Source organism: Ctenocephalides felis, unplaced genomic scaffold (assembly GCF_003426905.1).
Source record: "Ctenocephalides felis isolate EL2017-DRISC unplaced genomic scaffold, ASM342690v1 CF-g0.4_SCAFFOLD_01170, whole genome shotgun sequence".
Taxonomy (NCBI): Eukaryota; Metazoa; Arthropoda; class Insecta; order Siphonaptera; family Pulicidae; genus Ctenocephalides; species Ctenocephalides felis.
Window position 1 is genome coordinate 17,308,349 of NW_020537324.1, and position 12,472 is coordinate 17,320,820.

Consider the following 12,472-nt stretch of genomic DNA (forward strand, 5'->3'; position numbering starts at 1 on the left):
TAAACAAATAGTTTTAACTTTGCAATTCAGTTTATATAATTCTTATAAATATTAGACAATGTTACAATATTTATAATAATCTATTTGAAAACATTCAGTATTCCTCGAACATTTCGTTACGGTACGGGAAGTTCCAGCAATTTGCCTTAAGGCACGATGCCACCCACCCCACTAGTTTTTATTTTGTGTATACGTCACACATTAGCTTATAGGACATGTATTCTGATAGCTAATTATTAAAAAACAACGTATAAATTATCTTACGTTTCTTGATCGAATCACAATCAAATTCAGAGATAACAAAGTGTAATTGTTAACGACAACAATGGATTACAATCGGCAAACCGAGAAAGGAAGCTTAACGCACACCATTATAAATAAATAAAATCCCAGTTTTTTTATTCAATTTCCATTACACTTGACTGTATATTTTTGATTCCTTCCGCGATATGCCGGTTAAGCGTTCCGGACGAGCAATATGAGTCTCGGTCGAGGGAGCGGGCGGCCGTTCGTGCATGCACCCGGGCGCGATGCGGTTAACGAAAATTGCTCGCACATGACAGACGGGTTATTCCGCTTTTATTTGGCGAGCATGGAAAATATTTTTGCGATTGCCGCATACAACGGAGACTGCAACGAAAAAGTACGTTGAACCCGAAACAATGAGGCAATCGTTTAAATGCGATTTGAATAATATTCCCAGAAAGGAAATGGATTGTAGACAGGCGATTGAAAATGATAGAGTAATTGATAGCCGCTTGCCCAAAGACTTATTGTTAAAAAATTTGTAATACTAGTGGAGCTTTCTTCACCATCCTTTTTTCGCATTGGATAGAATCGTATTCAATCTGTTTATGTTTTACTTTTTGATAAATTGGTATAATAATTATGGACTTCCTAACTTATAATTTACCAATAATTCCTAACATAATTAACCAATAATTTATCTGTTTGATTTCCATAAATATCATGTAAAATCATCTATTACTTAACTTCCTGTAGGGCAAAAAAATCGAAAATGAAAATTTTTATATATCTACCTTCTGGACATTTTGGCATATCTTAGAAAAAATGGATGTATGTGTGTGTATGTGTGTGTGTGCGTGTGTGTGTGTGTGTTCGGATACAAATTTTCGTCGACGATTTCAGAAGCACCAAGCAATCGATTTGAATAATTCAGAAAATAATCGATTCGTATTGATAAGGAGACGTGCTGACTTGCTTTTGGCAAAGGCAAGTCTAGCCGTTCTAAAGATACGGGGCAAAAAGTGCCAAAAACGGTAACTCAGTTTTTAAGAGAACGGAGCGTCCATTTTTAATAATTCAAAAAAGATTTTACTTGTATTGACAAGATGAAAAACTGATTACTTTTTGGAGAGGACAGGTCCAGCAGCTATGGACTCTCAATAAAAATAAGTTAAAAAAGATGTCATTTAGCGGTCAAAACTGTTTATTGGACATATGTACATCAAATTATCAGATATTTTATAGAGATTTTAATAATGTGTACACATTTTGTGTAAATTTTGCTGGGTTTCGAACCAAGATTTTTAATTACGGTATTACGATGCCATGCACCCCACTAGTTTATCTCTTTAATTTCCATAAATATGATGTGAAATAATCTATTACTTCCTATTTAACTTACTCATCCTTCCCTTACTGTCCTTAATTCTGCCATATTTTAGTATATATGTTCATGTTTTTTTTTATAGAATTTTGCCATTATTTCCAATATCATATATTTGTTAATTACAGTATACCCTAGTTTATTATGTAATTTGAATGATTGTATTGATATCAATTGGATAGGTGTTAGGGTCCCCAGGAATAAAAGATTAAAGCGGAAAACCACTCTCGGACATATAACAGCAAAATAGGATTTAGACATTCTACAAATTTCCTGATATTTTATTATATAATAGGTGCAAATATATGTGAGAAAAAAATGGATAGGTATGCAATATGTTATTATTATATTTTTGTATGTACTTAAGACAAATAAAGACAAATAAAGATTTATGAAACAAAAAAAAATTTTCTTATAAATAATTTTCAACTCAATCCGCTCATAAACTGTAGATACTACAAGTCGGAAAGTTTTATGTGATACTTTTTGCATTCTTTGTTTCATAACAATGCGCAAATAGGTTACTTAAACACAATACTCTGATCTCTATGTTAAATTCGACAAATAGTGTTTTGAATACTAATTTATATATTTTTTTTTAATTTATTGTTTCAACAGCTATCAGAACTAATTGATTTTACTTGTCCCGTAAGCTGTTTGTCGAAGACTTATAACCTAATGTTTCATTAACGGCAACCCATCGGTTTACCAGTTTTCTATGTGTGGCGTTTATATTAACTCTTAGGTCTATTAGTTATTATATGATCCAATGTTGTAGCTGTGCATACGAAGACCGATTTTTACTTGAAATATTGAAATCTATAACCTGAAGTAGAAATTTTACATCGGGAAATGGGCTGTAGACAGGCGATTCTAAATTATGTCGGAGCCAACTTCCCAAAGTGCCCAAAGAAATTCATAATTCTTGCTGAGATATTATGCTAGAATTTTTTTAGATTCTTTTTCGTTTGATAGGATCATACACATGATATTTAATACTCTTTCCTTTTTGATAAATAATTTTGTTCTCAAAGTAGATCATATACTGTAATTTGTACAAGTCGGAAAATTTTATGTGATACTTTTTGCATTCTTTGTCACATAACAATGCGCAAATAGGTTAGACATAATTCTCTATGTAAAATTAGACAAATAGTGTGTTAAATACTAATTTATCTTGATTTTATTTAAATTCAAACCAAGATAATCTTTAGATTATTTTATATTACTTTATTCAAGATTTATTGCAATTCTATGTATAAAATGATGATATAAAATATTAAAATGAAATAATGTAAGTTATAAAATAACAGCTATTAAAAGTATACACGTTTCATACGATATAAAATAAAAGTAATTATCTTTTTTTTAATAAAATAAAAATAACTAATAAAAACAAATACACGATTTAAGCGATTTAAAATAACTGCAATCGTAAATATTTTTTAAGTTAATTTTGTTTCAAGTGCAATGATAAAAACTATTTTGGCTAATATATGGCTAGGCTTTAAAAAAGCAAAAATTAATTTTAAGTGAACACAAAATGAGTACTCAAGCCTCTTTGAAGATTGTTGAGGTTATACTTACATAATATTATAAGCTATAATTGATAGAATAATTAATTTTTTTATCTAAAATTCAATATAAACTTGATTCTTGAAGTTTTATTAAAGATTGATGTAAATAAACAAACAAAATCAAATAAGTTATATAAGAATTGTTCACTAATATCTATATAATTCCTTTTCTTTTCCCAGATATAACACATCAAGCAAAATCTCCCAGACACATAAACGATAAAATCATCTGATCATGTAACATCAAATTACTTTTTGCTGGAATCAGTTTATTACTTTTGTGTGCATTACCATTAAGTGGCTAGGTGCCAATCAAATGTTTTACTAGACGTAGAAACAGTTAAGATCATAAATCAGCATCGTACAGGAATGTGTAATCTTCTTATATGGGGATATAGGCCATAACCCACAGATGATGGATTATTGACAAAGTATTACTTTTGTGATTTGCTGAAATATTTATTGATAACTAATATATGGAAAATAATTGTTCATTATTTACATTCCTATTAAAGCATTATTAATTAAGCAACATATTAATTAAGCTGTCAATAATTTATTAATTTTCGAAAACTTATCCGGAACGTAACTGTTTTTAGAAATTGTTAAAATTGAATTATGAGCCATAAAAAACAATTTATGTGATGTGCGAATATGCAAAACAATTATTAGTTAAATAGTTTTTTCTCTGTGTAGAACTAAACGTAACCACAAGATATCTCACAAGCAATAATTTATTTAATTTTTATTGATAAAACCTAGGATAAACTTCTTTTTTCTTATGTTACGGATATTTTTCATCAAATTGTATAACGATTTGAAATAATTTAAAAATTATATTCAAAAAACTTTCCTATATTGCTTTTATCTAACTTTTTTCCAAAAAAAAAATGGAATTATCTATAATTAATTTGTGATAATTAATCGAATTAACGAGTGATATAATTAGTTAATTTTAGTAATCTTAAAATATTATAAAGTATTAATAAAAATATAAGTAATTTAGATGTAAAACATTTAGTAACTAGGCGTAAGTGGCATAAGGCAAGTTGTAAAAAGCTTTCTGAAATGTGTATACCTTCGACTTAATTTAAATAAGTATGTTTAAATATTTTGACACGGGCCATTATTCTATTTAATGAATTTATTTTATTTTTAAAATCAAACCATTTTTTGCAATAATTAATTAAATATAATAAAAGCATAAACTTGAAAGACTAGAGTATAGAATATAGAAATTGAAATTTCTATCGGATATCGGCATATCGGATTTTCGAGAAGTTCAAAAATTGTGAAGGCTTCTAAGACTTCACGTAAGACGTTTGAGTTAATTACTATAATTTTCCTATTTTTTTAAAAAAAATAGCAGAGCCAGTTTATCCAGAATTAATAATATTTTAATATCAATCAATGAAGCCATATCCAATATGTACTAGTAATTATATTCGCTAAATAATTATGAATTTATATTATTATAGACTTAACACTGCTCTCATATTAATGAATTATAATATATAATAATAATATTTCTTGTAAAAATTCATGTATTTTCTAATGATAATGTAGTATCAAATTTTATGGTGCTTTGTTTTCAAAATTTAATGTAATTTTTATTAGGCTTTAAGTTAAACAATCTATATAACTATTTGATTATATAAAGATACTTTTCTTTCCATACATTTATTACTAAGTGAAAAATAATTATAGAAATTTATCTTTTAGTCTATTTATTTATTAATAGTGAATACATGATACAAATTGATCAGTAAATAATGATGTTTAGACGAGTAACCATTAACCTGTTTAGCAAGATGTAAGTTAAGTGAAATATATTAATGATAAATAATTTTTATTGACGACAAATAATTTTAAAATTAATTACTATGTATGTTAATATGTGAATTTTGTAATTTTCTAGCAATGAGGCACCCTTTAGATCTATTAAATGATCTATAATATATACTAATACCTTAAAATTGCGAAGAAACCTAACATAAACAAGTGTTAGATGGTGGATGGAATAAACTCCGTAAATTCCTTGCAAAAAAATCTTTCTCTTACAGTTCAGTTACAGTAGCAAATAAATGAGGAGCAAGTAGACGACGACGTCTCATGAATAAGCTTGTAATGGATAAAACAAATTAACATTTCGTGTTTTATGCAACTCTGAGCTCGGTCAAAGATTCGTATTTTCTGCAATGCATTTGTAACGGAAAACTTAACGACCGTGTAGAGAACTTCGACATAATTCTAGCACTAAACTAAATGCCTCCACGAAACTACTGGCGTGCGAATTTCCACATATCGTGGCCAGTGTAATTAAATGTTTTTCTAAACTTGAAAACTACACCATGAATAATAAAATACTGCATAATGAATTATTTAATTCTGATTAATTTGTATCAAGCAATAACTGTCCAGATTTAATTAGACCGTGTTATTTATTAAAACGGACAGTTATTGAAATCAACCAAGGCTTGCATAATATTTTTTTGCATGCTTATAATTTTTTTGAGTATTTTGAATAAAATGAAAATAAAATTTTGCGCATATATGTAAATATATATATATATATATATATATATATATATATATATATATGTTTAATTTATATATATATGTTCAAATTCAAGACTATTCAAAAATATATATATATATATATATATATATATATATATAATATATTAAATAAACTATAAATTATGAAGATAATTTGCAAAGACTAAAACGTCCGTGTTATCTGATGCACACACATATGTATATAAATTGATATTTTTTTCTCTAAACTAGAAAGCTCTTTTTTTAAAAATAAAAATGAATTTAATTTTACATTCTTAAATATATTCTATGTTTAAGATATATGATATGAATCCTTCTTCAAGAACTATTTAAAACCAATAAGATTTGTTTTTTATACATTTTACTTAAAAATTAGGAGAATTCATTTTTAACTTTTGAAGTATTGAAATTAAAAATTTTTCAAATTTACTCTCACTATATAAATTATTTCTATTATAAATTTACTAAATATTATAATACTATACTTCAAATTACAGTTGTGTATGGCTGCATGTATATTGAGGGATATAAATACTTTGTTTAATTAAAACCGATTAGTTGTAATTGCACAATCAAAAATTAAAAATAAATTATAAATAATTACATAAATTTACAGGCTACATTACAAGAATTTGTAAAAAATCTAAGATAGTTATATTATTTTAATTTATTATTTAATTTAGTAAAAATGTAATATATTTATTTTTTATTGTACATATTCGTAAGTTAGATGTGACTAATGTTTTATAACGAAGTCAAATAAATATTAAAATAAAAAAATAAAATTTCCAGTAATAAAATTAAAAGTAATTCCAGATTAATTCTAACGTTATTATTTTTATGTTAACGTTCATATTAAAACATATTAAAAGATATTTTATCTTTCAAGTTGTGATTTATATCGTTTGACTAGAACCCGTACTTTTATATATATATATATATATATATATATATATATATATAAATGTATATATATTGATGATCAAAGGGATCTCGATGCATGTAAAAACAACATACCCTGTTTTTTGATAAAAGTCGTTCAATAGGTTTGGCGTTGTTATTTTTGAATCATCTAAGAAGTCTTGTTTTTTACATACAGTTAATCGATTTATATAATAATATAAAGAGAAATATATGTTTTTTATATATGTGAACTTATAAAACTAAATAGCCTAACATATAATTATATCTTGAAAAAGATTTGGATGTCGAAAAAAGTGGTAGTGTATGAGAATATAAGTTTATATAGCATATTATATGTCGTAGTTTTAGAAAATATATGAGATTTAACAAAAACTTTTTATTTTTTGCATAAAATCAATTTTAGAATCGTAAAATACCAAATCGCATATATTCATGCACATCTATAAGAAACAATGTATATTTATGTTCAAACTTTATATTTTGATCTTTATATGTCGACAATAGCCATAAAATGCACTCAATAAAAATGAATTGAATATTGAATTGAATTGAATTTTAATTTACTTTTTAGTACTTTTAATAAAATTCGATAGTTACTAACAAATAATAGGTTTTATGAAAAATGTTGTAGTTTTAAGTATTAGGCAATTGAATTCAAAAATAATGTCTATGAAGTAATTATTGATGATTATTCATATAACAATTAAACAAGATTTACTTGAATCAATTAAACCTGTATTACACTGTTATTTGAATTACTAGATTCACATTTAAGTATAGTAAATATGAAAATAGTATATAAAAATAATTTTCAATCAATATATCAAATAAACCAGTACTGTCATCATTATTGTAGTAAATTAATAGATATAGATTTTATATAAAAATAGTATATGAAAGTATCTATAGATTCAATAAACCAGTACCTACTATCACTATTCCTTGAATTATAGGATAAAAAATAGTACATAGGAAAGCGTAGGGGCTATTTGTAACAGGGGTAACTAGTAACAGGCGTTTTTCAATAAGATTTTAAACAATATTAAATTATTTTTTGTCTCGATTGGACATGTAAGAAACCGTCCTGTATAATATCGTTATAGCTACTGTTAAGCAATAAACAGAACTGTGCAGGTCCGTCATTTCTGACAGGTAATATAAAATTGATCTATGATAACATTTCAATTTGCATTATTATTATCGACTAATTTAAAATTTTATATATCTTATATTGTTTCAAATTTATCAAACTTTGATAATGTGTAACAATTTTTATGAGTGCTAAACTGTATAAATAGCTATCTTATTTAATGTAGAACAACTGCACCTGGGATTAATTGAAACAGAACCTTGGGGCTAGTTGTAACATACAAGCATAATATACAAATTCAAAATGAAGATGAAGAAAATTGAATAAAATATACATTTTGTAAGATGTGAGAACATGCACCAATTGTGTTACAGAAGACATTATATCTTTTATTTGTATTATGATATTTATTTTACTTTACATTAAATTATGTTAAAAAATGTATTTTACAGTAGATATTATATTTTTTTGTTTTAATTATAGTTTGCGTTGATGCCTGAACAGAATTACCTAAAAATACGCGAATTTTCTTAAAAATGAGCAAAGAACAAATTATCAGAAGTGTAATTATCGTGTTTTTGTCTCCTTGCTCTGGTAGATGCTACAACTAGACCTAAATACGGGGTAAGTTGTAACATTGCACTTTTATTAGAAACTGATTAATTGTAAAATAATGAACAAAAAATGTGGAATTATTTTTACTTGATTTGGTAGAATAATAATTATTGCAACTATCCACCTTTATTTCGTAGAAATATAGTAAGTAGATCTCAGGATGTATTAATTTAAAAACTGTTAGAGCAATCTTCTAGCTCCGATAGTGCAAATATATAAAATAGTGCATAAGTATATGATTTTTTTTTCTGAGTTATTGAATGAGAAGAGAAATTTAATAAATGTTTTAGTATGGAACTTATAAGGAATTGGTGTAAACAGCAGTTTGCAGATTTAAACAAATAAATTGATTATTTATTTAAATAAATATTTAATTTGATAATTAAACATTTTAAATTTTATTTAAGTAAAGAACAACTCCAGCTTTTTGCAGACTTAAAAAAATGCTAATTTCTTAAAAAAATTCTAGATATATTGTTACAGTTCCTAAAATGTTTTAATTTAATTTTTAAATGATGTAACAAGTCTAAATATGTTTTAAATTATCTAAATATGTTTTAAATTGTTCAAAAATGTTGTAAATGTTGTAAATTTTCCAAAAACAGTTGTAAATTTTGCTTGATAAATAAAATTTTCAAATTATATTTCATTGAGAAGCAACTAATGGCAATACAAATACTTTTTACTAATTGCAAGTTTTGACTTACCTCCGCCAATTTTCCCTAATACACTGCCATAAAAATTGAACACACTCAAAGTCATAAATAAAAACTTAAAATTGAAAATCATATTGACAAAACAGAATATTTAAAAATATCACTCTAAAATATCAAACATTACTTTACTAATATTATAAAAAAAAATCACAATATTAAATATTTCTTTCACAGCACATGATAACTAACTGTCAATGCAGCAAATGATTTGACGTCGAGCTGAGAGAAGAAGCGTGCGAACGCCTCGGACTTCAAGCGCACACTGACAAAAACGCCGCAACTCGCCGACAGCGTCAGAAAAAACGATCTACATATTAATTCTGTACTACGTGCTAGAAAAACTACCCATCGCAGACAATTACTTTTAATTAAATCGATAACGGCACAAAGGAAATTGTCATTTTCAAGAGAAATGTAGGTAATCTTGAAGTTAGATTTCATGCAATCTAATGCAGTGCGATGTACCGTTTTTCATTTCTTATTCCCATATGTGCACTTAAAATGACTCTGTTGTGAATGAATGTAATTGCAAAAAATTACGATAAGACACGTCTTAATTGCTTTGCATCAAGCATAAAAAATTATCTTGCAATCGCCACACATTAAATCGCTTTTTCAATAACCTCAAGAATACGGTTACCATCTTTAACAATAAAACTATTTCTATAGAAATAAAAGACGCAAACTGTGGATTTAAAAATTAGATTTGTCGATGGAGATGTAAAATGATTGTGAAGGATGAGGAGTTGACTTTTACTAGGAATAAGTGGCATTTTGCCTTTAGACAAGTTGCGAAATCTACACGATATATATTAAGACTATATTAACATCCCGTAGGGTAAGTTATTAATTTAATCGTCCAAAAATCAAAATTGAAAATTTTTGCATTTCTCGACGTTTTGAAGGTTTCTGAACAATTTGGCATACCTCAGAAAAATTGGATATGTGTGTGTGTATGTATGTAAGGATACAATTTTTCGGTTACGTTTTCGGGCGCACGGATCAACCGATTCGAATTGTTCAAAAAACATTCGATTCCTATTGATAGAGAGATGTGCTGATTAGTTTTTGGCAAAGGCAGGTCCAGCAGTTACGGAGATAAAGAGCAAAGAGTGCAGAAAACATAAATCAAGTTTTTGAGAAAACGGAGCATCCGATTTGAATGATTTAAAAAACATTCAATTAATAATGATTCGGAGAAGTGGTTATTAGTTTTTGGCAAAAGCGAGCCCAGCCATTTCGAAGATACAGAGCTAAAGGTGCAAAAACTGGTAGTTTTTGAGAGAACTAAGCGTCCGATTTAAATGATTCAAAGAACTTTCTGCTTGTTTTAATATAATAATTAATTTTGGGGGAAAAAATTGTGTCCCAATTTTTTTTTTCAATTTTTTTTTCAGAAAATTTGTTTTTTGTCGAAAAGAATTCAGGTTTTATTTTTAATTCTGACAAAAGTTATAATATATTTTGAACAAATAATTTCAACTTTGCAATTCAGTTTATATAATTCTTATAAATATTAAACGATGTTACAATATTTATAATTATCTATTTAAAAACATTCAATATTCCTCGAACATTTTGTACTGCTATGGGAAGTTCCAGCAATTTGCCTTAAGGCACGTGGCCATACACCACCCCAATAGTTATATATTAATTTTAGACATATGTCTAAATATTTTAAGTAACTTAATCAATATAAATTGATAATTCTCAACTATTATAATATTGACGGCCCGTTTGAAATTTTGATACAGCACATTATTCCAAACTTTGATGAAATTTTGCAATTAAACCGCTTTTTATGGACTCATGATATTTTACGATGTTTGTTAAGAGGATGTAAAACATAAATATGAAGAAAGAGCCCGATATTTTTATATGGTCCTTTGAACGGTTTCGGATTAGGAATTTTGTCAGAATATGGATCATCTTGCAAAAATAATAAACGCGAGTCCCAATCAATTTAAATCGAATCAGAAGAATATTTTATCTCTCTTAAAAATAATAAAATAAATTTTAATTTATTATAAACAAAATTTATTGATAAAAAAATATTTCTATATTATTCGTAGTTTCTATATATCTTTGAAGTTATTAAAATGAAAAATATTTTTTAGGCAAGACAGATATTACAGCTGATCACAGAATGAGATAAAAATACAAGTCAATGAATGTATGTTAATTTTAATTACATGAAGTTCTTCAAACACAATTACATGATGAGTGAAATTACGAAAACAATATTTGTTTAGGCGTTGTTTAACATAATCCACTATATGAACGAATATTATATAATTTATTGATCAGCAATTACTTCATTTCTCTAATGACTGTTCATTTGTAAATGCTGATTACAATGACAAACCGATCATGTCATATTTGAAGTATGACTTTAATTATATTATTGTTTTTAAATATTATACATATTTTTAATGCTATTATAAATATATAATTTATAATTTATCGAGTATTACCATATTACTAATAAACATTATTCAAAATTTTTATAAGATGTATTTATTTATAAATAATAATGAAAATTAGAGTGAAATGCCAATTAAATACATTATCATTTAAATATTAAAATGTGTGTTATGCAAAATCATGGAGTAAGTAAATAGTTAATGAGTTATATGAGATATGAATGATATATGGTGCAAAAAGTAAGATGATGATGTGAGTATTCTACGAGTGAATGGGCAACATGATACGAGTGATAGACTGAAAAGTGAAGCATGGAAAATTCTATGACACAAAAGGTCGACGAAAGAGGAAAAATGTGTAATAAAAATCTTGTAGACAATATGAGAAAGAATGCTTCAACAATGAAGGAATGTTATCGAAAAAAGGTTGAAAATAAGCAAGCAGTACAGAACTTCCAGATTTGCTTCAAAAATGTATATTAACCCAAATTAAAATTATGAAAGAAATATAAATATAATTTTGGTTCCTAAACCTAAAGTTTTTTTATTATTTTTTGAACATCAATCACGACTTAAGAGTCTTAAACGCTGTTGGGCTTATTTGAATTAATACTACGTAGATTTTACAGACTGCAATCCAAACACTTGTCTCATAGCGGGATCGAACCCGGGATCTCTAATTCAGGTGAAGTCGCTAAAATATCTTACGTAGATGAAATAATTAAAGACAAAAGCAGTAGGTACTCCTTAAAAAAATAGAATTATCCAAATAAGTTACTAAGGTCAGTTCTCAATGTACTTCCAATGATAAGACTCAAAACATATGTTGGCCTAAGTACCTGTCAGAGCCAAATGAAGTGATTTCTGTAAATTTGTTTTGATGGTATCTGTCTTATCTTAATCTTATCATAATAGCTTGCAAAATTGTATTATTTTGA

The 12,472-nt window shown here is 26.6% G+C and overlaps 1 protein-coding gene across 1 annotated transcript in view; it reads right to left on the bottom strand.

Annotated features, from left to right (window-relative positions):
* The window catches only part of LOC113366927, a 32,936-nt gene extending 23,763 nt beyond the window's left edge, over positions 1-9,173 (bottom strand). Inside the window, exon 1 of the mRNA XM_026608569.1 lies at positions 9,103-9,173. Coding sequence (XP_026464354.1) covers positions 9,103-9,157 — 55 coding nt within the window. The 5' untranslated portion in view covers positions 9,158-9,173. The remainder of the gene's footprint in view (positions 1-9,102) is intronic.
* Between the last annotated feature and the right edge of the window lie 3,299 nt (positions 9,174-12,472).